The 26,620-nt window shown below is 47.2% G+C and overlaps 1 protein-coding gene and 1 long non-coding RNA gene across 9 annotated transcripts in view; one reads left to right on the top strand and one right to left on the bottom strand.

The window, feature by feature from the left end:
* The window catches only part of LOC308571217 (uncharacterized protein), a 41,801-nt gene continuing 15,181 nt past the window's right edge, over positions 1-26,620 (top strand). The window contains exons 1-6 of one of the 8 annotated variants that reach the window (XR_014001288.1): positions 1-1,316; positions 1,406-1,704; positions 2,370-2,514; positions 22,866-22,933; positions 23,022-23,321; positions 24,420-24,826. Coding sequence is in view for 3 of the 8 variants with exons in the window: in XM_081166760.1 (XP_081022886.1) it covers positions 1,155-1,316; positions 1,406-1,704; positions 2,370-2,514; positions 2,659-3,084 (1,032 nt within the window). In the remaining 5 variants the exon portion in view is untranslated. Of the gene's footprint in view, positions 1,705-2,268; positions 2,340-2,369; positions 2,515-2,658; positions 4,864-22,834; positions 22,934-23,021; positions 23,925-24,419; positions 24,827-26,620 lie in introns of those variants that run through there. The other 7 variants (XR_014001291.1, XR_014001287.1, XM_081166761.1 and 4 more) reach the window with 7 other exon arrangements.
* LOC308571399 lies at positions 9,493-19,936 on the bottom strand. The gene is made up of 3 exons (XR_014001385.1): positions 19,735-19,936; positions 16,578-16,799; positions 9,493-10,287 (listed from the first exon to the last, which is right to left on the bottom strand). It is a non-coding gene; the product is annotated as an uncharacterized lncRNA (long non-coding RNA).

Below are 26,620 nucleotides of genomic sequence, written 5' to 3' on the forward strand. Positions count from 1 at the left end.
AAACTTTGGCTGTTGCTTCTGTGCTAGGCCGGTCAGACGCCCGTACGGAGAAGTGGGGAGCCCTTATAAGATCAGGTAGGAGGAAATGCCCCTTCCCAGGTCCCCCACCCTGCTGCCGCAGACTGGGGCTGGCGTGGCTGGGAGCCAGGCGCCTGCTGATGTCTCCGTTTCCTTTGCAGCGAGGAGAAGGTTCAGCCTGGGAGCCGCTGCATCCCGGGAGAGACTGGAGCCCAGACGACGGCCTCTCGCCCCTGAGGTAATGGGACAGAGGGGATGAGGGGGGCCTTAGGAAACACACCAGAAGGGCCTACAGGATCAGGCCACGGGCCCCTCTGGTCCAGCCTCCTTTTCTCCCAGGGGTCACCCAGATGCCACTGCGAAAGCAGCAGCAGGATTCGAGCCCAAGAAGCAGTGCGTAGCGTTGAGTTCTCCCCTGCTTCAAATATCCCCTCTTTCTTGCAGGATCTCGATCGTGCACCGCTGTGGCTGCTGCCCAAGCCTCCCCCAAAATGAACAGGTAAGACGAAGGGAACCTGTGCTGGGTGGCGAGAATATTTTCAAGTTGAGTCTACGTGTTCATGCTCTGGGTGCATTTCTGAAAAAAGGCATATACTGATAAGGCGGGTTTGGGGACTGGGGGCCTACCTATAGGGGTTGGCTGATTACAGCTCCAATTGTCCTCGACCACTGTCCTTTCCCCCTTCTTTTTTAATTAAAGAAAAACAGCTTGAGGATTCCCCAAAGACAAATTCCAGAGCGTGGAAGGAAGAGGCATTGGGTGACAGTGCAAAGATGTAGTTTTTGGCCCATCACTGCCCATTCTCATATGATGTCCTGCTTACTCCAAAGGGCAGCTCTTCCAAGGATGAGGCCCCAGCTAATGATGGGAGAGAGAACATCCCGACGGTTCCCGGCTGACAACCTTCGCACCTCTTCCCCACTGCCCCTTCTCCATGCGGGCATGGCTTCTTCCCAGCCCTGTTTGGCGCAGAAGCAGCAGCCAAAGTTTACTCCAATTAAAGCAGCATCTCAATTTATTTCAGAGAGGGAGGAGACTTTGGCTGCTGCTTCTGTGCCAGGCCAGCCGGGCGGAGCTCAGACGCCTGTACGGAGGAGGACAGGTTGGCGCAGCTGATAAGATCAGGTAGGAGGAAATGCCCCTTCCCAGGCCCCCCACCCTCCTGCCCCAGACTGGGGCTAATGTGGCTGGGAGCCATGCGCTTGCTGATGTCTCTGTTTTCTTTGCAGGGAGGGAGCCTTTCCCCAACATATACTATGTTCTGGTCAAATCCCTGGAGAGATGTAATGACCCTCAGGTACTGGGGCAGAGGGAACAAAGGGGTCCTTCCATAGTTTTTGGCCCATCAGAGGCCCATTCTCACATGATGTCCTGCTTCCTCCACAGGGCCACACCTCCAGGGATGAGGCTCCAGCGCCAGGATTATTATCAAGAGACCATCAGGGCGGTTCCCGGCCCCTGACCCTCGCCTGCCTCCCCCTCCGTCCATTCTCTGTGTGGGCATGGCTCCTTCCTGGCCCTACTTGGTGCAGAAGGACGAGCCAAGGTTTCCACCCATCAAGAACACCTCAAGAGTTATTCCGGAGCGGGGGAGACTTGGGCTGCTGCCTCTGTGCCAGGCCATTCGGGACGGAGCCCAGACACCCGTACGGAGGAGGTCAGGTTGGGGCAGCTAATAAGATCAGGTAGGAGGAAATGCCTCTTCCCAGGTCCCCCCCCCCCGCCTGCCCCAGACTGGGGCTAGCGTGGCTGGGAGCTAGGAGCCTGCTGATGTCTGCATTTTCTTTGCAGGGAGGAAGCCTTTCCACAACATATACTTTGTTCTGGTCAAATCCCTGGAGAGACGTGATGACTCTCAGGTACTGGGGCAGAGGGAACAAAGGGGTCCTGCCATAGTTTTTGGCCCATCAGAGGCCCATTCTCACATGATGTCCTGCTTCCTCCACAGGGCCACACCTCCAGGGATGAGGCTCCAGCGCCAGGATTATTATCAAGAGATCATCACGGCGGTTCCCAGCCCCTGACCCTCGCCTGCCTCCCCCTCCATCCATTCTCTGTGTGGGCATGGCTCCTTCCTGGCCCTACTTGGCGCAGAAGCAGCAGCCAAGGTTTCCACCCATCAAAATCACCTCCAGAGTTATTCTGGAGCTGGAGGAGACTTGGGCTGCTGCCTCTGTGCCAGGCCGGCCGGGACGGATCCCCGGTTGCCCGTATGGAGGAGTACAGGTTGGGGCAGCTGATAAGATCAGGTAGGAGGAAATGCCCCCTTCCCAGGTCCCCCCTCCTGCCCCAGAGTGGGGCTAGCGTGGCTGGGAGCCAGGTGCCTGCTGGTGTCTCCGTTGTTTTGCAGTGAGGAGAAGGTTCAGCCTGGGAGCCGCTGCATCCCGGGAGGGACTGGAGCCCAGACAAAGGCCTCTCACCCCAGAGGTACTGGGACAAGGGGAAGGACAAAGACCCCCGCAGGGAGGCAAAGTGTGGAAAGGCTCAGAGTTCAGGTAGGTGGAAATGCCAATTGAGTGCCCTATATTATATTATATTATAGGACTGCTTCCTTCCCATGTCTCCCACCCTCCTGCCCCAGACTGGTGCTAGCATGGCTGGGAGACAGGCACTTGCTGATTGCTCCATTTTCTTTGCAGGAAGGGAACCTTTCCCCAATGTGTACATTGTTCTGGCCAAATCCCTGGAGAGACGTGACGACCCTCAGGTACTGGGGCAGAAGGAAGGAAGGGGTCCTTCTGAAATATGTTTGGCGAATTGCAGGAACATTGTCCCCTGTGGCTGTTGCCAAAGCCACCCTTATAAAAAGAACAGGTAAGAGGAAGGAAAGATTTCCATGTGGCTGGGAGAACACCCTACAAGTTGAGTGTCAACACAGAATAGGAGAAGAACCTTTCTGCTCCCATGCTCTCGTCCGGAAGTGGGTTGGCCAAGCTTTCTTTGGCAATAATGTCAGGGCAGGGGCATTGGGCATTCCCCACCTCTGCCAGGAGGATACCAAGTCCTCCTTCCTCCACAGGGCCACGCTTCCAGAGAATGGTCTCCGTCGCCAGCACACAAGGTGATGGACACAGAGCGAGACTCCGTCTTCCGTGGCGTTCCAGTCTTGCTTTTCTGGATTGCAAAGTCCTTCCAAATCGCTTGAGGAATCCTGCTGAAGCACTTCTCTGAACATTTGAACTTTGATATGAGTAAGCAGGTCTCAAGGTGACTTCTGGATCAAGGCTTAATGCTGAAAATTCAGGATTTTTTCCCCACAGGGCCACATTTCCCAAGAATGGTTTCAGTTGCCAGCACACAAGGTGATGGACAGAGTGTAACTCTGTCTTCTGTGGCGTTCCAGTCTTGCTTTTCTGGATGGTAAAGTCCTTCCAAATCGCTGGAGGAATCCATGCTACTCAGTGCCTTGCAAGTTTTCTGGGATGTTCCGGTTGCTGTCTGAATGTGCCCTTCACTGAAAGAGAACAGCATGACTGGCACATGTTAAAATTAAATAAAGAAGTCAGAGCAACTGGTTGCTTTCAATATGCCAATGATCAAATAATATTCCGTATCAAACAGTATCAAAAAAAAAGGGGTGGGAGCTGTTTTCTTTCCTTCTCTGCCTTCTCTGACTGCTACTGGGAGCTCTGCTTAAGAAGGTTGAAGCCAGCTGGTTCTCATCAGCACTTTCTCCTTGGAGTCCTTGAAGCTGCAGGTAAAGTCACTCCCCCTTCAGGCTGCTGTTCAGCAGGTGAAGCTGATTCCTGCCCCATGACAATATCCCCCTCCCCAAGGTGCGCTTCCACCTGCTGGGTGGGTGCCGCCTTTCGGGGAAGACAATGGTGGAAGTGTTGGACCAACCGGATGTTGGGGGAGCGTGGACATGCAAAGCATCTTCCTGTGAGGATTCTCCATTACGTCCATGTCCATAAAATAGGCCATAGCCCCCCAATTTCTATCTTCTTCTGGATCCACACGTCCTTCCACAGTGGGGACATAGATGTCCAGGTGGGAGTTGATCATGGTGAGGGTTTGCCAAACATTCTTCCTCCTAGTTTATATCTCCCTTTTGTCCTGAGTTCGAGTGTCTTCAAAGTCCATGACACCATTGGTAAAGGCTGTTCTCCAATTGGAGCACTCGCACGCCAGTGTTTCCCAATTGTTTATACTACATTTCTTTTAGATCTGCCTTGAGAGAGTCTTTAACCTTCTTTCGTTGACCACCAGCATTACATTTCTAACTTGCTTGGGAAGATGATAATCAGGCATAGCCCAGGTCTGTTAAGCTGCTTTCCAGGTGTTTTCAGAGGGTGGTGTGAGGCATCTGGGCATTAGGAATACAAGCCAAGCCTGGCTCTGTGGCCATCCAAAATTGTGGTTATTCTGTTCCTGGGCAGCTGGCAGAGCCCCTCTTCGCTGGGCATGGAACTGCCACATTCCCCGGCCTCCCCAGGAAACTCACAGTCCCTCTCTGCGTCTCTGTTCCTTTTTGGCCACCGTCAAACGACTCTCATACTGATCCTAAGCTGAAGAGCTGCCCAGCCCAGCTAACCTCCCCCCTCCAGAACCCACCGCTCTCAACTGACTCTCAACTGCCTCCCCCCCAACATTCAAACTCCCTTTCCAAGCCTCCTCCAATCGTCTCTCTCCCCCAGAATTCCACTCTCTCTCTTCCCCCCTCCCTCCCTGCTTGACATTCCCTTGGGAATCCAAATAGAATGACCTTAGTTATAATATTGTTATAGATTGAGGGGGGATCCCATTAAACCCTAGAGATTAATAAATGGTACGAATTGGGGATTATTTGGGATGTGAAGGGAGGAATACAAGCTGCAGAGGAATTCCTGGGCTACCCTATGCAAAAGGACAATTCAAGGTACAAGGAGAGCCTAACTGGAAATGCAAGAGAAGTCCTTTTCCCTTGCCTTGCTGTGTGAACAGAGACGGGAGGGGGGGATTTGAAAGGGATCCAGGATAATGGTATGTGGTGAGGAAAACTGAGGCTTTGAGCAAGGGAGGGAGGAGGAGGAGCAGAGAGTCTGGAATCCAACTTGGGAAGACTGGCTGCCCTGTTGTGGTGGACAAGTCCCTCTTGAAAGGACTTTGCTGAAAGATCTGGACTCCCTCTATGCAGTGGCGTAGCGTGGGGGTGCAGGGAGGGCCGGTCGCACCAGGCGCAACATCTGGGGGTTAGGGTTAGGGGGCACAAATCCACGGGTTAGGGGGCGCAAATTACTTGCCTTGCCCCGGGTGCTGACAACCCACGCTACGCCACTGCCTCCATGCAAAGGTGTAAACAGGTGAATATACTGTATTTCTTAAAGGTAAGACAGTCTCTGCCATGTCTCAGTTCTCCAAAGGTGAGAGCCATGGATTCTTGCCATCGCTCAGTAGAGAGAGGGGAGGCACCTTTTGGAGCAAAATTTTATAAGCCTGCTCTGACAAGTCATCCTGTTAGAAGCACTTGAGCTTCCCATTCCTGGTTCCTAGGAATTTTGGGGGGGTGTGAGCTGTAGGTTCTCCCTGTTCTAAAAAGCAGGTGTCCTCCCCTAAATGATCCTGGGAATTGTAGTTTGTCAGGGGTTCTGGGAATTGTAGTTCTGTGAGAGGAAAGCCGCAAAGCACAGGATAATTGGGGGGACGTCATGTGCTTTAAATGCTCATTGGATGCACTTTACATTATAGGATCATAGAATTGTAGAGTTGGAAGGGACCCCGAGGGTCATCTAGACCAACCCCTGCAATGCAAGAATGAATCTCAGCTAAAGCATCTATGGAAGATGGCCTTCCCACCTCTGCTCAAAAACCTGCAAGGAAGGAGAGTCTACCACCTCCCTTTAAAAAATAATAATAATAATAATAATATTTATTACCTTTCCAACAATTTAAACACTACAAAAAAAGAACAATACAATACAAAAACACTACATAACACTAACACATTAAACTAACAAAACAAAACAAAAACAGATTAAAACACATCAAACAATTTCAATATCTTATCTTTCATTCACTTATTTCAACGACCTCCTCACACCTCCCTTTTTGTATTCCACTTCTGTTAATTGTTTCAGCAATTCCTTTCCATCTTCCTCTGTTTTCTATCCTATAATTATCTTAACACATTCTAACCTTATTTTTTCCTTTAATACTCCTATTAATCTATTTATACTTAGTTCCTTATAACATTTCTACTAAAGCCATATAACTTCATTCCAACATTTTTCTAACATTCATTAATTTAACAGTATTTCTGTAAATAGTCTTTAAACTTTTTCCAGTCTTCTTCCACCGACTCTTCTCCCTGGTCTCGGATTCTGCCCGTCATTTCCGCCAGTTCCATATAGTCCATCAACTTCATCTGCCATTCATCCCGGGTGGGAAAATCTTGTGTCTTCCAATACTTCGCGATAAGTATTCTTGCTGCTGTTGTTGCATACATTAAAAAAGTTCTATCCTTCTTTGGCACCATTTGGCCGACCATGCCCAGGAGAAAGGCCTCTGGTTTCTTCAGGAAGGTATATTTGAATATCTTTTTCATTTCGTTATAAATCATCTCCCAGAATGTCTTAATCCTTGGGCATGTCCACCAAAGGTGAAAGAATGTACCTTCAGTCTCATTACATTTCCAACATTTATTGTTGGGCAAATGGTAAATTTTTGCAAGCTTGACTGGTGTCATGTACCACCTATAAACCATTTTCATTAAATTTTCTCTTAGGGCATTACATGCCATGAATTTCATACCTGTGGTCCATAACTGTTCCCAGTCAGCCATCATTATGTTATGTCCAACATCTTGTGCCCATTTAATCATAGCTGATTTCACCATTTCATCCTGAGTGTTCCATTTCAACAGCAAGTTATACATTCTTGACAAATTCTTGATTTTTGGATCTAACAATTCTGTTTCCAATTTTGATTTTTCTACCTGGAAACCAACTTTTTTGTCCAAATTGTATGCCTCCATTATTTGGTAATAATGGAGCCAATCTCGCACTTTGTTTTTCAATTTTTCAAAGCTCTGCAATTTTATTCTGTCTCCATCTTGTTCCAGAATTTCCCAATATTTCGGCCATTTGGCCTCCATATTGAGTTTTTTCTGTGCCTTCGCTTCTATTGGTGACAACCATCTTGCGGTTTTATTTTCTAACAAATCCTTATATCTTATCCAAACATTAAACAATGCTTTTCTAACAATATGATTTTTAAACGCTTTATGTGCTTTTACTTTATCGTACCACAAATATGCATGCCAGCCAAATGCATTGCTGAAATCGTGGGGTGGTACAAAGTTATTTTGGCACCTGTTTCCACCGCGTCATTTTCCCCTTGCACAGTGTATGACGAAGGAGACAAAAGGTCTCAGGGACAAAGGTTACAGACAGGACACCGCTGACTACTGAGACCGCAAAAGGTTAGAGAGAGGGAACGATGTTCCAACAGCCGTGGCTTGTCTGAGGGGGGGACTGTGGCTGCCTGCTGGTGGAGCGTGAGCTCCCTCCGGACCCCACTGTCCACTCCGTGATTATTCCTACACTAATCATTTAATATCACATTGCATTTCTTAATTAGTCAATAAACCATTCCGATGTTTCCTTCACTTCGTGTCCCCGTTTCTCCACATGCAGCTGCTGGGTGACCTTGGGCCAGTCACACTTCTCTGAAGTCTCTCAGCCCCACTCACCTCACAGAGTGTTTGTTGTGGGGGAGGAAGGGAAAGGAGAATGTTAGCCGCTTTGAGACTCCTAAAAGGGAGTGAAAGGCGGGATATCAAATCCAAAATCCAAACGCACTTAATTTTCATTTATGTTTACAACCACTGGTCTGTTCAAACTTTCTTTTCTTTTTCTTTTTTAAATTTTTTTTATTCAAAGTTACAACAAAACATATTTTCCAAAAACATATCCTTATTTTCCCCCCATTTTTTCTCCCTCCCCTCCCCCCATAAAATCCATCCCCCCACCCCACCCCCCGACTTCCCTCAGTTCCAGTCTTTGGTTTCTCCAATATTGCTATTTTCTGCATGTTACAGAGTTGTATAGATCCTCCAACTGTTTAGCTAATTATTATCAGTAAAAAAATTGTGAATGTTTATTCAAAACCTGCCAAGGAGTCCAGTTCGCATTGTTGCGTGTTTAAATACTTTGTGAAAGGTTCCCATTCATCCTTAAAGTCACAGTTATCCTTATCCCGTAGCTTATATGTCAATTTTGCCAGTTCTGCATAATCCATCAGTTTTTCTTGCCATGATTCTTTAGTTGGGGTTTCTTCAGTCTTCCATCCTTGTGCTACCAGAACTCTCGTGGCCGTTGTTGCATACATGAAGATGTTTTTCAACGTTTTTGGCAGGTCTTTCCCTACAATCCCCAACAAAAATGCCTCGGGGTTTTAAACAAATGTTAAATGGAACATTTTCTTCAATTCATTGTATATCATTTCCCAAATTTTTTTAATTACTTTACAATCCCACCACATATGATAAAATGTTCCCTCCTTTTCCTTACACTTCCAACATATATTTGAACTAGTTTTGTACATTTTCCCTAAGTGCACTGGTGTTGCGTACCAGCTGTACATCATCTTCATGTAATTCTCCTTCAAAAGGGAACAATCTGTAAATTTTAAGTCAGTTTTCCATAATTTAACCCAATCCTTCATCATAATGTTGTGACCTACATCTTGTGCCCATTTAATCATAACTGATTTTACCTCTTCATCTTTCGTCTCCCATTCTAATAGTATGCTGTATGCGGCCTTCAGTAGTTTCACTTTCCCTTCAATCACTTCCGTTTGAAACTAGCTCTAGTATAACTAAATCCTTTCTTACTGTCTTCTTTATATTTTTCATGTAGTTGTCGATAATGCAACCAACTTTGAAAGTGGTCTTTGATCTCATCATAATCTCTTAATTTCCATTTTCCATCATGTTCCTTTAATAAATCAGCATATGTGAGCCGTTTTCCTTTCTTTCCAAGTGGTTTGAGCAGTAATGCTTCATGTGGTGAAAGCCACCACGGAGTCTTTTGTTCCAATAAGTCTTTATATCTCTCCCATACTCTCATTAATGATTTCCTGATTATATGGTTGTAAAAGCTTCTATGAATCTTCCCTTTCCCGTACCATAAGTATGCATGCCAACCAAATCTGTTGTCATGTCCTTCTAGTTCTAATACCTCTTGCTTGTCCAATCTCATCCAGTCCCTGATCCATACCAAACAAGCAGATTCGTAATACAGTCTGAGAGGGCAAAGCCGCCTCTATCTTTTACATCTGTAAGTATTTTATGTTTTATCCTTGGCCTCCCCCCCCCCCCGATAAATCTTAAAATCTCGTTCTGCCATTTTTTAAAGCATTCATCTTTCAGGATGACTGGTATTGATTGAAAAAGAAATAGCATTTTTGGCAACACATTCATTTTAATTGCTGATATTTTTCCTAACATTGAAAGATTCATTCTGCTCCGTATTTCTAAATTTCTTTTTACCTTCGTCTTCATAGTTCTGGTGAAATATTTTCCCCTGGTATTATCCGCTTCCTGCAATTCCATTTTCGGTTTCTGCTATCAGGAGCCATTATACGCCACATCCCAGACAGAAAGACACCCTTAGCTCAGGGCAGCTCTCCAGAATCCCCCTCCATAGTCTCGTATCATCTCCCAACATCCTGGTACCTCTGCAAAAACAAAGTAGCTCTAATCCAGGATTTTTTTACTTCCTTCCACTGAGGGAACAGCAGCACAGTTCTTTCAAACCCACTTGTATATTTCAAGTCATTGACTTTCAGGAGAGGTTAACGAAGTAAAACTGCAAATGCATATATATCAAAAGAGAATTTAAAAAGGCTCGTCTCCCCCTGGGGCTATACAAGTAATCCATCAATTATTGCAGTGAGTGGGCCAGTCCTTTGTACGGTTGTTTCTGCTCCTCAGCGATCTTTAGTTTCGTTTTCTGCTCTCAGAGATATTTTAACTGCATCATTGTCTGCCATTAATCCCAGGCAGATATCCAGAACTCTCCTCTTGGCCTTCTTCCAGACGCTATTGAGATGATACCTCTACGCTAAAATGATAGCTCCATTAGGAATTCCTTTCATCTTTCCCTTAGTGATCATTGCCAGACTCGTAGTCAAAATTTCACCAGTCCGTTTCATAATTAAGATAGCATCCACTTACATTTTCAAGCCGTTGTATTTTGGTCATGATTAAACTCTTTCCCCAGATCAGTTCCTTCTCAGTGGCTGATTAAATTAGCAAGTTATTTTGTCTCTGCTGGTTCAGGGCATGCCTGTTAATTAAGTCCAAATTTTTATCTTAAAAAGCAGGTGTTCTCTGCTTGTGGCGCCGGCTTAGGAGAGTTGCCACGGCCGTGCAGTATACACCCAGCTCCCCCTGCCCCCCCTTCCTTCTGGACAGGCAGCAGGTATCGGACGATCTGCAGGTGGAGAGCCCCCCCCAACCCCAGGGGGGTTGGGAGGATAATTACTCCCATATTATCTTCTATTACCAGCACAGAAGGGCTCCAGTGTAATGGGCACAGGCGATCGCCATGGCAGACAAACAGGAAGTCCTCTTTTAAAGCCATGCAGTCAGACATGGTCTTCTGCTGCATCTCATAGTCATCTGATTGTTCCTGCCAAAGAACGGCTCTTTTGAGCTCCGCAGTGGGATGGGCTTAAATTCCCTGGGGTGGGTGTGACAGCTGGATGGGCGGATGAGGGGACGTTCTCTCCCTGGCGTTTGGTCTGTGACAGCCCATTCACATGTTCAGGGATTCTCCCCTCAAAGCAGTTCTTAGTGTCGAGTTCTCCCCTGCTTCTTTCTTCCAGGATCTCCTGTCGTTACTGTTGTGGCTGCTGCTGAAGCTGCCCTTATAAATAGAACACATAAGACGAAGGAAAGATTTGCATAGGGTGTGGAGAACCCTCTACAAGTTGAGCGTAAGTGTTCATGCTGTGGAGGCAGTTCTGAAAAAAGGCTTACACTAATAAGATGAGTTTGGGAACTGGGGGCCTTCCTACAGGGGTTGCTTGACTACAGTTCCCATTGTCCTTGACCACTATCCTTCTCCCCCTGCTTTTTTAATAAAAAGGAACAGCTTGAGGATTCCCCGGCGATGCCGTCAACGAGCTCCCCGCTGGCTGGCAGAGGGAAGAGGCATTGGGTGACGGTGGAAAGATGAATTTCCAGAGCGTTTGGTTCTCAGCTGAAGGACTGTATTCCAGTTTCTGATTTTTCAGCTGCTGGAGCATTTGAAAGCTGTGATGTGATAAATAGAGGCTTTACAAATGTGAAGAGCCAACTTTTCCCTGTTCATCCTTTGGACACACCGAATAATTTTGTTGTTGCTAAATCAAGATAAGATGAATTTGTCTACTCTGAGAAATATTCCGGGGCTGCATGCACCGCTGAAGCTGCAGATGGAATTCCAAGCAGTGAAGCAGATCCAGCGTCTTCCTTCCTAGTTCTCACTTGTCCCTGGATTTTTGGAAAGGCAACTGTGACTGCACTGGTATTGAGGATATTCTGAACGACCCGGCAGAGAGTGAAGGAACGATGGATCCTCATCTTTTGGTTGAACACAAACTTGGTTTCTTATAATGCGCACATCCTCCATCCTTCTGTTCATGAAAATGTTTCTTACCTGTGTCCCTGTAGGTACAAGTAAACCATATTAAACCATATTATTACCTACCTTGATGAAAACAAGGCACATTAAATACTTAAATATATTACTTTTGTTCTATTAAATACTTAAATATATTACTTTTGTTCTATTAAATACTTAAATATATTACTTTTGTTCTATTAAATATTTAAATATATTACTTTTGTTCTGTGTTTACTGTCAGTAATGTCTTGTAACTGGGTAATTTTTTAAAAAATCAGGAAATATCTCTATTCAAGGCAATTACTGTTTCATGTCTGCAACTGTGGAACAGTAGACATTAAAAAGTCTATAGAAAGGGGACATTTTAGATTGAATGTTCTTGTTCTTTGCCATCTATAACCCAGGTATTTGCTGTTTAATCTTTCTTTCCTTGCGCTTGATGACTTAACATGCCATCTTTTAAAAGCACTGAATAAAATTTTCTATAAATCCAAACACACACACACAAAAACCCAAGCTCCCGGCCAGGGCAACGCAAGCTCTGAAGAGTTCGAGCTCTTGCAATTTGGGAAATGAGCCCTGGCACTAGAGGCAGAGATCAGCGCATCAGCACACAGCCTCGTAAGACTCTCACCAGAGCGAGAAAACTTAAATCAAAATAAGGAGAGAGAATTCAAAGAATTGGTGGAACAATTCTTGAAAAGTGTCTGGGGGTGAAATAAGGGAGTCCACTCCAGACCGCGTGGGGGAAAGCGGACTGGAAAGAAACAGGTACAACTAAACCTTTAGTCTCAGAGTATGCGGGCATAGAAGGGATCACAGAATTGTAGAGCTGGAAGGGACCACAAAGATCATCTACTCCAACCCCCTGCAATGCAAGAATCTTTTTGCCCAACGTGGGGCTTGAACCCACAACCATGAGATTAAGAGTCTCATGCTCTACCGACTGAGCTATCCAGGATGATTGTTCTGTAATGGAGCTCAGCACATGTCCAGGTAAAATTTTTATCTAATACAATCCAAGGCTGGTATTGATAGATCCCCAACAAAAATTAAAACCTGCTTCTTGCCCTTCTGAAGCCTTTCAAATGACAAGTATTCATTTAGTTAGTGGCAATCCATCATAGGATGAAATGCAGATGCTTTCAAAAAGTGTATTTTGCTGCCACTGTTACCATAAAGCACCAATGCTGCAGCAAGCAAAGGCTCCAGCAGCTCAGTCAGCTGCTTGTGGCTGGAAAGCCAGACAGGATGTTTGTGACTGTTGCCATGGAAACAAAGGGGCAGTCCATTCTGTACTGAGCACCGGATGTTAGCTCAGTGTGTGTGTCATATGACCCGTACTGGAAGTACATGGGAGGAGTTTCTTCTTGCTGTTGTCGAGTGCAGACATGTTTCTCTGTACTGATATGAGAGACAGAAATAAAAGATGTAAATAGTTTTCTGTCTGCTTCTTTCCCCTCCCTGGGGGACACCAAAGGGGAGAGAGGGAGAACGGTGTGTTCCTCTCACACATCTGAGATGAATCGCCGGGACCTCGCCTGCTTATCAGCAGAGTGGAGACGCGGGGAGGTCGACAGGAATATCTGCCGGTGCCTACGCTGTGGCACATTCCTCTGACCCAGGCAGAATTCCAACAGTGGCAGCCTTCGGATGGTTGCTGTTTTCTTCGATCCATCGGACATCTGCATGAGAGGCTGGTGAATTGTCCTCCTCTGCTCCATGGAAGCCTGATTTGAGAGGCTGATTCTCTGCAGCCAGAAGCTGACCAGAAGAAGCTGACAGCCAAGCCGATGCCCAAGGTATGAGACTTTAAGGGCTTAAAAGTGTGAATGCAGAATGGTTCATTCTCTGCTTCACGGAGAGCGTGTGTGGGAAAGCAGCTCCAACTTAGAAGAGGCCTGCATACCAGGCATTCTTGTGGTTTCCTGTCCGAGGAAAGGAATGCGCTGTTGCTAAGCAACGTCCTTCAGAAGGCTGTGCCTCAGAGAGGAGAAATGGAAAGTTACTCGAGAGGGCTGGACAGTCAGTCTATGCCTCAGAGAGGCGAAAACAAAGTTTTGTTTTGACTAGGTCCTCACGAACTGCTGGAAGGGACTTTCCAACGCAGCCAGTGTCAGAGTTGCCAGGTGTCAAGAGTGTAAACAAGCCAGCTATTGGATTTTAGAGGCTTGTGTTTTAGAGTCAATGCAAGGACTCAAAATGGATGCTAAGAAGGGGGGAGGCTTGCCTTCTCCACCCCTCCTGACCAATGACAATTATTCATCTTGGTCTGTAAAGATGAAGGCCCTGCTGCAGAATCAGAAACTGTTTGGGGTGATTGAGAATCCCATCCCAGCAGCACCAACGCGTGCTTGGGAGTCACAGAATGTGAAGGCTAGGACTGCTATAATTCTGTGTGTCTCAGATGAGCAGCTTGTGCATATACAGCATTTGGAATTTGCGCAAGAGGTTTGGAACACGCTGCGTACAACGCATCAGAGAGATGCTGGTTCTTCAGCGTTGCTGTATTTTGAGAAGTTGACCAATCTGAGATTAGCGCCTGATGGAGATGTTCAAGCGCACCTGACAGAAATGAAGTTCCTGCGTCAACAGATGGTGGAACGCAATTTCCGTCTACAGGAGGAAGTGTTTTGCTTCATGATGATAAACAGCCTGAACCGGACCTACAAGGTTGTTGCCAGTCAGCTTGGTTCGCTACCTGCTCAGGATCTGACCGCGGAAAGGGTGTGTGCCGTCGTCCTGAACGAACACGACAGACTTGCTGCACTGGAAGTGAAAGACAGAGGGAGGCAAGAACAGAGTTCAAATCTTCCCACTGCTGAATCTACCTCAGAGCATGCCGTTGCATTGAGTGCCGTCCGATGCTACAATTGTGGACAGACTGGGCATCTACAGCGAAACTGTAGGAAGCCGCGACAGTCAAAAGGAGCCAAGAACAGCTCTACGAAGCCTGAGGCGTCAAGCAAAAGCCGTACCAAGTGCCAGGTGAAACCTGCAAAGGCGATGATGGCGAAAGGAACCACGCCAGATGTTGGGAACGCATTCATAATCGATACGGGCGCCACGAAGCATCTCTGCCCACACAGAGAACTGTTTTCGACGTTGGAGAAGCAAAGCTTCACTGTAAAACAAGCCAACGGTCAAGAACTGGAAGCGACCGGAATTGGAACTGTGTATCTTGAGAGTCTGAACTTGACTATAAGCGATGTTTACCTGGTTCCAGAACTGAAATTTAGTCTGCTGAGTGCTTCGCAGATTGCAAAGAAGGGACTAAAACTGTACTATGATGCTAAAAGATGCAAGATCTATAAAGATGGAGAACTGTTTCTTACTGCCAAAGAGAAAGATGGACTGTATTTGTTGATTTTTGATCAAAGTGATTACATGAAATGTAATACTTCTGATTCTAACGAAATTTCTCTTGCAGGTGTGACCAGTGTGGACACCAAGAAGGTGGCCAAGAAGGTCCACAGAGCTTTTCAGCGGGTGTATGCTGATGTGATTGGTCCTCTAGAACCATCTAGGGGCGGTGCAAAATATTACCTTGTGTGTGTTGATTGTTACACTAATTATTCTTGGGTTTATATGATGAAGAAACCGCAGGAAACTTTAGAAAAGTTTCAGGAGTTTTGTGACAAGGTTAAAAGTATGCATGATGCTAACATTGTTTGTCTTTTCACAGATGACAAGCCAGTTTTTCTTTTACAGGATTTCCAGAGGTTCCTGGATGAGAAAGGGATAAGACACAAACTTGCTAGTTCCGAAGAAGCGTGGAAGAAATGTGTCTGTGTTAGGGTGAACAAAGAATTGCAAAAGGGGATGCATGCGCAATTGCTGAGTTCACATTTGCCACATGAATATTGGGCCGAATCGCTAGCGTCCTATCTTCATGTATGGTTGAGAAAAGTCTCAACAGAGTTGGGATGTTCTCCTTTTGAGAAGCTGTTTAATAGAAAACCTTCTGTTGCCTATTTCAAGGTTTTCGGGTCTCATGTGAGAACAGAAGCTCCAAGTGGGGTAAAGAATGCCAGAGGCATCTTTGTGGGTTATGAAAAAGGTCTCTACAGAGTAATTTTGTCTGAATCTGGTCAGGTGATTCTCACAAAGTTTCTAGAGAGTGCTCCTGAACAGGAGAGAGTGATTGTTCACACTTTTTCCACAGATGATGATGATGATGATGATGATGAGTTTGATCTTATTGAGTTCAGTGGTACTGATGATGATGACACTGATAGCTCAGACAGCTCAGTTGTCACAGTCATTGAGAGGAAATCTCAAATAATGACTAGACCCTCAGAAAAGGAGGATAAACCACTGATTAAGCTTAGTACTGGTTCTCCAGAGTGTTCAGAGGCTGAACCAGAAAGCAGAGAAGAGCTGCAACTCTTACGGAGGTCTGAGAGAGCAACGAAGGGTGTACCACCCAAGAGGTATTCAAAGGAGTTTGCTAACCTTGCATATGTTGCTGTTGTAAACGATCAAGGACAAATTGAAGCTGTGTCTGAGTCAGAGACAAAGGCACAACAGAGAGTTGTTAGCCAAGGTGATGCGAAGTCACACAACCAGAGAGGTACATTGGTAAAACCAGTGGCGGGTAGTTCCAAGGGTGGAACTGAAACAACAGGGGAATGTTATAAGTATAACAACTGTTTGTTTTCTTCTCTGGATGACGCTTTGCTCGCAGCACGGAATGATACTTTAGGGGGAGTATGTTACCATAAAGCACCAATGCTGCAGCAAGCAAAGGCTCCAGCAGCTCAGTCAGCTGCTTGTGGCTGGAAAGCCAGACAGGATGTTTGTGACTGTTGCCATGGAAACAAAGGGGCAGTCCATTCTGTACTGAGCACCGGATGTTAGCCAGAGTGGCCAGAGCTGGTTTCAGTCGTCTCGTCACTTGAATTCAGCTTTCCGAATTGACGCTTCTGAGATTGTGACACCCTGATCCAAAATGCTATGCTCCTCACCTTGGTGATATTCTGAAAGCAGCTCCATGTCTAGCTTGTGACGCAGCTTGATAATAACGCATCAGGTCATGATTGTTCAATTGGCGTACTTATAATCCAGGTATTGATTCAATGGACCACATTTTCTTAGATTGCTCTTGACACAGCAGACCTCACCAACTGATGCTGAGCAAAATGTTGGACTTCCAGCCTAGAACTCCAAGAAGAAGTCAAATGAGGTTTCTCCTGGCAGATCGGGACAAAGATATCACTGCTTTAGTAGCCTCCTTTTTAAATAATAATAATAATAATAAGAAGAATAAATTCTTAGTTTTCTCTTATAACACATAGACAAAAACACAAAAGAAAAACATTACATTTGACACAACATAAAAACTTAATAAAAACACACAAAATAAAAGAAGATTTCCCCCCCTTCTTATTCCCTGGTGTATTTACATTGCTAAAAGACTTCCTCGACACCCTCCAATCTGGATTTCATAAGATTACATATTTAGCAGTTCCCAATTTCATATTTATAACATCAGTATCTTCTTTCATTACAAACTTCTTAACCTTACTTCCAATTGTAGTCCATAATAATCTTTATTATTAATCTTTTTCTATCCCTTAGCCTAATCTGTTCATAGAATCATAGAATCATAGAGTTGGAAGAGACCACAAGGGCCATCGAGTCCAACCCCCTGACAAGCAGGAAACACCATCAGAGCACTCCTGACATATGGTTGTCAAGCCTCTGCTTAAAGACCTCCAAAGTAGGAGACTCCACCACACTCCTTGGCAGCAAATCCCACTGTCGAACAGCTCTTACTGTCAGGAAGTTCTTCCTAATGTTTAGGTGGAATCTTCTTTCTTGTAGTTTGGATCCATTGCTCCGTGTCCGCTTCTCTGGAGCAGCAGAAAACAACCTTTCTCCCTCCTCTATGTGACATCCTTTTATATATTTGAACATGGCTATCATATCACCCCTTAACCTCCTCTTCTCCAGGCTAAACATGCCCAGCTCCCTTAGCCGTTCCTCATAAGGCATCGTTTCCAGGCCTTTGACCATTTTGGTTGCCCTCCTCTGGACACGTTCCAGTTTGTCAGTGTCCTTCTTGAACTGTGGTGCCCAGAACTGGACACAGTACTCCAGGTACTCCAGGGATTTCCGAATTATCTTATATTACAGTATCTCACTAAATATTTTTTAAATTTCTTCCAGTCTTCTTGTGTTTCCTCCTCTTTCTGGTCACAGATTCTTCCAGTCAGGTCAGCCAGCTCCAAAAAGTCCATCATCTTCATCTGCCATTCTTCTATTGTCGGTATTTCTTGCAATTTCTTTTTTTTTTTTTTTTAGTAGCCTCCTTTTTAGCCACAATCTTACCCAAAAGGTCCATCCTTTCTGGGAACAGACAGGGAGAAGCAGAATATGTAAGTGCACACAATCACAATGTGACCTTATGACCCTCAACAGCTTCACCCCTGTCCTTTTAATTATCCCAGTGACTTGAAATGTTTTAGACTGTGATGGCAAGAAAGGTATTTGATTTGATTAATCCAGGTATCCTCTTCAAGAATAATGCATTATCCAGATTCGTGAGGCAACCCAATGAGTCCCAGCACAACTTCCACAACTGCTTGAGGTCCCTCTTCCTTCCAAATCCTTGGTCTCTCTTCCCCGGACTACTCTCCTGACTTGGCTTCTAGCTGTTGAAGTTACCTGGATGTCAAGACGGATGGATGACGCAGCGAGAAAACAACTAAAAAGGAGGCCAGCTGGTGGAGATTTATGCTATGGCTGCACCTCACCCACTGCAAATAAGGATGTTGTGTATTCTGCATTTTTATGTTCTGTCTGTTGTACACAGCCCAGAAAGCTTTCCTTCAAATTGCTCTGTTAACACAGGGAGAACACAGGTAATTGCAGGGATAACACAGTTTCACCTGACCTGCTGGAGCTACAGCATGCAATTAGAATCTTAGAATCATAGAATCATAGAATCATAGAGTTGGAAGAGACCACAAGGGCCATCGAGTCCAACCCCCTGCCAAGCAGGAAACACCATCAGAGCACTCCTGACATGGTTGTCAAGCCTCTATGGTTGTCACAATTGAGAAATTGCAATTCCTGTCCCCGATTTGCACCCATTGCTATTACGTGGCTACATGGTTGTGTGAAGCCTCACTTGACGCTCACTATGCACTGCTTGGTGGCTGTATTTTTTCGCTCTATGTCTGCATACAAACAATTGCTGTATTGTTTTTAATATTTGGTTGGAAGCCGCCCAGAGTGGCTGGGGAAACCCAGCCAGAGGGGCAGGGTATAAATAATAATAATAATAATAATAATAATAATAATAATAATAATAATAATAATAATAATTATTATTATTATTATTATTATTATTATTATTATTATTATTATTATTCAGCAACTGTGGTATTAGATCATACAGGATCATTTGTGGATAATGCCCAATTCTGAATAATGCCTGCAGTTCTGCATATACTTGCCAGTGCTGAGAGTTCATTGTTTTCGAAATCCGCCAAAAGTGAAATCCCAAGACTATGAAGAGTTCTTCAACGAGGGAAGAACAGAATAAAAGACAAGGGTTTGATGTAAATGCAGCATGTTGCACTTTCGGATGTTTTTGAAACACCACCATCTGGCAGGAACATTAGGATTTTAAAACAACATGCCTTGCCATTGTGTGTGTCTGTGTAGAATTGTGTTCATGTTGCAACTGATGTACAAAACAACAAAAACTACAGAAGGTATAAAGGGACCCCTGACCATTAGGTCCAGTCGTGGCCGACTCTGGGGTTGCGACGCTCATCTCGCTTTATTGGCCGAGGGAGCCGGTGTACAGCTTCCGGGTCATGTGGCCAGCATGACTAAGCCGCTTCTGGCGAACCAGAGCAGCGCAGGAAGACGCCGTTTACCTTCCCGCCGGAGCAGTCCCTATTTATCTACTTCTTGCACTTTGACGTGCTGTTGAACTGCTAGGTTGGCAGGAGCAGGGCCCGAGCAACGGGAGCTCACCCCGTCGCGGGGATTCGAACCGCCGACATTCTGATCGGCAAGTCCTAGGCTCTGTGGTTTAACCCACAGCGCCACCCGCATCCCAACAGAAGGTATAATAGGGTACAAAATCCAGCTTCCTGCTAATCTTACCTTTTTAAAAATAAATAAATAAATAAATAAAAGGCAGATTTCTAGTCCTTGTGGTCTTTGAAAACTTGAAATTGTGTGGACAACGCCTGATAAAGTCTCAGACACCAGACAGGTGACTGAATAAGAGTTTTGGGGGCTTGTGGGTGGGGCTTTCACATCCTTGGAATGCCCAGATGGAACAAACTTACAATGCATCTGAACAGAATCAGAACGTTCTGCAAAAGGATTTATGCAGATGGGCTCAGTTTGATCCCCAAGCATCTTTTCTTGGCAGTTTTAAAATGGCCTTAAAAGTTTTTGCACAATCACTGGTAGGGCGGCACTTGAAAGAAACTCAGAGATTGTTTGGTGTGGAGAGTTCTCAGAGAGCACAACCAGGGCATGGTACAAATAACTATTATTATTATTATTATTATTATTATTATTATTATTATTATTATTATTATTAGCCTACACTAACCAGCAATTGCTCTGGACGGTCTCAAGGCAGAAGTATTTCCACAAACACAAATGGCTTTAGCCATTGAAGCCCCAAATCCATGCATATTTTACTTGGGATGAAACTCCATTGAACTGTTGGGATTTATTTCCAAGTAGAAGAAAGCCGCCAGATCAGGACTGAAAACAACCCTTTCCCCCCAAATGGTGCCCAAATTGCTTTTGCTTCGTATATAATGTATTTTATTGTATTGTATCGCACATTTAATTCCATAAAATGATGTTCATACCTCCTGCAATCCTGCATCAATTTAGAGCTTTTCCACTGCTTCCCAACCAGCATCCCCCTCTTTACACACGAGGTGTCCGCTGCAGCGGGCAAGGGCGGCCCTTCTCTGGGCACGAAGCAGTGAGCCATCTTAGCTGTGTCACCAGGTGGGGAGATTCACCCTTTTCCTCCAGATGTTGCCCAAATCGGTTCTTTTGTTCCCTATATATTATATTATATTATGTTGTATTGTGTTGTATTGTATTGTATTGTATTACACATTGAATTCCCTAAAACGATTCTCATCTTAAGTCTGCGTTATACCTCCTGCAGTCCTGCATCACTTTTGAGCTTTTCCATCATGCCCACTTTCCCTCCCCACTGCACCCCACCCTGTTACTCTGCTTCCCCTCCAGTTTACTCTGAGTAACATTCCTGGGTATTCCCAAGTCTTATTCACCACACTGTGACTTTGCAGGTGGTGCTGATAAAGATATCCCCGAATGGCAGCTTCATTTCTTTCCCTCAAATGGACCAGGGCTTCTGCCCACCCATTGCTTCATCCACACAGCTACAAGACGTCCAGGAATCAGCACCCCAGAAGCCGCCTGCTTCTTCTTGCACGGCTTCCCAATTAGCATCCCTCTCTTTACACACGAGGTGTCCGCTGCAGCGGGCAAGGGCGGCCCTTCGCTGGGCATCCAGCAGTGAGCCATCTTTGCTGCATTGACGGGGGTGTGATTCTTTTCTCAGCCAGAAAGGGGAAAGCAGGGGAAAGTTGGGCAAAAAATAAAATAAAAAATTAAGGTGCTGGAATGGAAGCCGAGAAGAAGAAAAGCACTGCTGCTCCCTGCAATCGTCCTGATAGAACAAGCACTTCAGCTTCCTGTTCCCGGTTCCAAGGAAATGGGTGTGAGGAAGCTGCAGGTTCCTCATCCCTGTTCTAAAAAGCAGATGTGGCTCCCAGTACGTTTGCAAGCACCATTCACAGTGTGGGTCCTGTATACCTAAAGAAGGGTTGCCTCCTAGTTCTTTAAAAACAGAGTTTTAAAATTCCATCCTTGACAGCAAACTTAAAAGGATAGGAATCAGGCTGCAAAACCTTGTTTTGAGCAAGTCCAGCCATGAAGCTAGCTGCCTTCCTTCCCTTTTCCCCACTTAAGAAAGAATCAGGCATCAACATGGGAACTTTAAAAATAAGCTTTATTTACTTTAGAATTATGCATCGGTTCACATCAATAGTGTCATTAAAAACTGTGCAGGCAAAATAGTGTTATACATTTGCCGGAAACCCCCCCTCCCAAACCCTAGGAATACACAAAAGGTAGATTTTTGATTAATTGGGATATCAATGAAAGTACAGGCTGCACAACTCTGCCAGACAAGGAATTCCTGGGCTGACTTTTGCAAACCAGGCTGGCCCGTCTAGCAAAGAGCAAATCTGTTAACACTCCTGAGCTTGCTGGGCACACGACCCAAGGGGAAGTGGGGATGAGCCCCAAAGGTATGGTGGGTTCACAGCCTATGGTTTCAAGGGAAAGGTCTCTAGCAGGCTTTAGCTTACACGGGGCAGAAACGTAGTGAGATTTATTTTGTATTATTTCTCTGCACCATCACTGCGTGTGACCCTTTAAAAAGAGGTTCCTTAAACTCTTTAATTTGAGGCAAGGAGGCAACAGCGAAAGGCTGAGGGTCCAGGGTGGTCCCCTGAGTCCTGCTGAAAGACAGAAGTCAGGATCTGTCAGTTTAGACTTCTGGGTTCCCTGGCATTTCCCATATGTATCCTCTGGGACAACACTGCGCCTCTACCACCACTGGCTATTCCTGGTCTCAGCTCGCGTGTGACGCTACAGTTCCGAGATGGACGCAGAGTACAACTGCAAGCATTAAACCTCAGGAGCCACCAGCAATTTCATGCTCTGCGAGTTTGCCCAGCAGCATGGTGTGGCGATGCAATGATTGGGGAATCTGCAGGTAGTGAGAGCCCATTCACATGAGAGCCCATGCTGTATCCTGCTTCCTCCACAGGGCCAGGCCTCCAGGGATGAGGCTCCAGATCCGGCACCCGGGATGAAGAACCGAACAACATCCCGGCGGTTCCCGGCTGACGTCCCTCGCACCTCTTCCCCACTGCCCCTTCTCCATGTGGGCATGGCTCCTTCCCGGCCCTGTTTGGCGCAGAAGCAGCAGCCAAGGTTTCCACCCATCAAAAACACTTATTCCGGAGCCGGGGGAGAATTTGGCTGCTGCTTCTGTTCTAGGCCGGTCGGGACGGAGCCCAGACACCCGAAGGGAGGAGGACAGGTTGGGGCAGCTTATAAGATCAGGTAGGAGGAAATGCCCCCTTCCCAGGCCCCCCACTGTTCAAACTGTGCTAGCGTGGCTGGGAGCTAGGAGCCTGCTGATGTCTCCGTTTTCTTTGCAGGGAGGGAGCCTTTCCCCAACATATACTTTGTCCTGGACAAATCCCTGGAGAGACGTGACGACCCTCAGGTACTGGGGCAGAGGGAACAAAGGGGTCCTGCCATAGTTTTGGCCCATCTGAGGCCCATTCTCATTTGATGTCCTGCTTCCTCCCCAGGGCCACACCTCCAGGGATGAGGCTCCAGAGCCAGGATTATTATCACCAGACTGTCATGGCGGTTCCCGGCCCCTAACCCTCGCCTGCCTCACCCTCCGTCCGTTCCCCGTGCGGGCATGGCTCCTTCCTGGCCCTACCTGGCACAGAAGTAGCAGCCAAGGTTTCGCCCCATCAAGAACACGTCAAGAGTTATTCCGGAGCCGGGGGAGAATTTGGCTGCTGCCTCTGTGCCAAGCCGGACGGGACGGAGCCCAGACACCCGTACGGAGGAGTACAGGTTGGGGGAGCTTATAAGATCAGGTAGGAGGAAATGCCCCCTTCCCAGGTCCCCCCTCCTGCCCCAGAGTGGGGCTAGCGTGGCTGGGAGCCAGGCGCCTGCTGATGTCTCCGTTTCCTTTGCAGTGAGGAGAAGGTTCAGCCTGGGAGCCGCTGCATCCCGGGAGGGACTGGAGCCCAGACAAAGGCCTCTCACCCCAGAGGTACTGGGACAGGGGGAAGGACAAAGACCCCCGTACGGACGCAAAGTGTGGAAAGGCTCAGAGTTCAGGTAGGGGGAAATGCCAATTGAGTGCTGGTGGGGGGGAGGAGCAGGCCTGTCTCTCCCCAGCCCCTCGCCCCCTCCTTCCAAGCCAGGGGTCTGGTCATTATGTGCCCAGGCAGGAGCAGCGATTGTTGGCAGCCATTGGTGACGTGGGCATGGGCAGCCTGGCAGGGGTGCTTGTTCTGTCCCCCTCCCTCCCTGGGTCAGCTGGCCAGACACCCTCACCAGCCCTCAGGCTGTCCCTACAGAAGTTTGGGGGCTGCTCCGCCCGGGGGCCCTATGTCTCCACCGCAGGAGGGCTCTGCCTCCACTGGCTTGCCTGCCCATGGGCTGCTGCCGGGCTGCTCTGTGCCAAACAAGGGAGGGAGCTGGGAAGGCAGACGGGGGGGGGGCAATATTGAGGTATGCCCCAGCCCATTCTCATCAGATGCTTCCTGCTTTTTCCACAGGACCACGCCTCAAGGGAAGAGGCTCCACCGCCTGCTCCCGGGACGAAGAATAACAGACCATCGCAGTGGTTCCCGGCCCCTGATCCTCGCCTGCCTCACCCTCCATCTGTTCCCCGTGCGGGCATGGCTCCTTCCCGGCCCTACTTGGCGCAGAAAGAGGAGCCAAGGTTTCCCCCCATCAAGAACAACTCAAGAGTTATTCCGGAGCCGGGGGAGACTTGGGCTGCTTCCTCTGTGCCAAGCCGGCCGGGACGGATCCCAGACGCCCGTACGGAGGAGTACAGGTTGGGGCAGCTGATAAGATCAGGTGGGAGGAAATGCCCCCTTCCCAGGTCCCCCCCCCTGCCCCAGACTGGGCTATCGTAACTGGGAGCCAGGCGCCTGCTGATGTCTCCGTTTGTTTTGCAGCGAGGAGAAGGTTCAGCCTGGGAGCCGCTGCATCCCGGGAGGGACTGGAGCCCAGACAAAGGCCTCTCACCCCAGAGGTACTGGGACAGGGGGAAGGACAAAGACGCCAATACGGAGGCAAAGTGTGGAAAGGCTCAGAGTTCAGGTAGGGGGAAATGCCAATTGAGTGCTGGAGTGGGGGGGGGGAGCAGGCCTGTCTCTCCCCAGCCCCTCGCCCCCCTCCTTCCAAGCCAGGGGTCTGTCCATTATGTGCCCAGGCAGGAGCAGCGTTCGTTGGCAGCCATTGGTGACGTGGGCATGGGCAGCATGGCAGGGGTGCTTGTTCTGTCCCCCTCCCTCCCTGGGTCAGCTGGCCAGACACCCTCGCCAGTGGGTGTACTTTGTTCTGGCCAAATCCCTGGAGAGACGTGTGGCTGTTGCCCAAGCCGCCCTTATAAAAAGAACAGGTAAGAGGAAGGAGATTTGCATGGGGAGGGGAGAACACCCTACAAGTTGAGTGTCAACAGAGAGTGGAAGAACCTTCCTGCGTGAGAGGAGAAAAGAGATGGTCTCGTCCGGAAGTGGATTCCTCCACAGGGCCACGCTTCCAGAGAATGGTCTCCATCGCCACTTCCCAAGCTGATGGACAAGAGCCAAACTCCGTCATCTGTGGCATTCCAGTCTTGCATTTCTGGATTGACTCCCAAAATATATGAACAGGAAAGAGAGATCACATGCACCAGCTCCTTGATTAAGCACTTCTCTCAACATTTGAACTTTGATGTGAGTAAGCAGGTCTCAAGGTGACTTCTGGACTAAGGCATAATGCTGAAAATTCAGATTAATATTTTCATAGGGCCACGCTTCCAGAGAATGGTCTTCGTCGCCACTTCCCACGCTGATAGACAAGAGCCAAACTCAGTATTCCGTGACATTTCGGTCTGGCTTTTCTGGATTGTAAAGTCCTTTCATGTCGCTGGAGGAATCTATGCTACTCAGTGCCTTGCATGTTTTCTCGGATGTCCTGGTTGCTGTCTGAATGTGTCCTTCCCTGAAAGCGGAGAGCGGCATGACTGGCACATGTTAAAACTAAACAAAGAAATTAGAGCAACTGGTTGCTTTCAATATGCCATTGATAAAATAATATTTCACAATAAATAGTGTTAAAAAGGAAAAAAAAACACAAGCTGTTTTCTTTCCTTCTCTGCCTTCTCTGGCTGCTACTGGGAGCTCTGCTTAAGAAGGCTGGAGCCAGCTGGTTTTCATCAGCGCTTTCTTCTTGGAGTCCTTGAAGTCCTTGAAAGGTGAAGTCACTCCCCCTTTTACCCCTTCAGGCTGCTGTTCAGCAGGTGAAGCAGATTCCTGCCCCATGACACTATCCCACTCCCCAAGGTGCGCCTCCACCTGCTGGGTGGGTGCCAGCATTTGGGGAGCACAATGGTGGAAGTGATGGACCAACTGGGGGGAGGGGGAGCATCTTCCCAGAAGGATTTTCCATGAAGGCCATGAAATTGGCTGTAGAACCCAAATCTATCATCTTCTTCTTTGGCGATCAGTCGTAGCCAAGTAAGATTGTCTTCCACGAACATGGTCTTAAGAGTGAGTCCATAAGTGACTGTGGAGGCCAATTCTGGATCCACACTTCCTTCCACAGTGGGGACATAGGTTTCTGGTGGGAGCTGATCACGGTGAGGGTTTGCCAAGCGTGCCTTCCTCTTAGCTTGTTTCTCCCTTTTGCCCTGAGTTCGAGTGTCTTCAAAGTCCATGACACCGTTGGTAAAGGCTGTTCTCCAATTGGAGCACTCACAGGCCATTGTTCCATGACTGCTAATACAGTACTGCATTTTTTTTTAGATCTGCCTTGAGAGAGTCTTTAATCTTCTTTCATTGACCACCAGCATTACATTTCTAACTTGCTTGGGAAGATGATAATCAGGCATAGCCCAGGTCTGTTAAGCTGCTTTCCAGGTCTTTTCAGAGGGTGGTGTGAGGCATCTGGGCATTAGGAATACAAGCCAAGCCTGGCTCTGTGGCCATCCAAAATTGTGGTTATTCTGTTCCTGGGCAGCTGGCAGAGCCCCTCTTCGCTGCGCATGGAACTGCCACATTCCCCGGCCTCCCCAGGAGACTCACAGTCCCTCTCTGCGTCTCTGTTCCTTTTTGGCCACGATCAAACAACTCTCCTACTGATCCTAAGCTGAAGAGCTGCCCAGCCCAGCTAA

This window comes from Podarcis bocagei (assembly GCF_964188305.1).
Source record: "Podarcis bocagei genome assembly, chromosome: 13".
In the NCBI taxonomy this organism is placed as follows: Eukaryota; Metazoa; Chordata; class Lepidosauria; order Squamata; family Lacertidae; genus Podarcis; species Podarcis bocagei.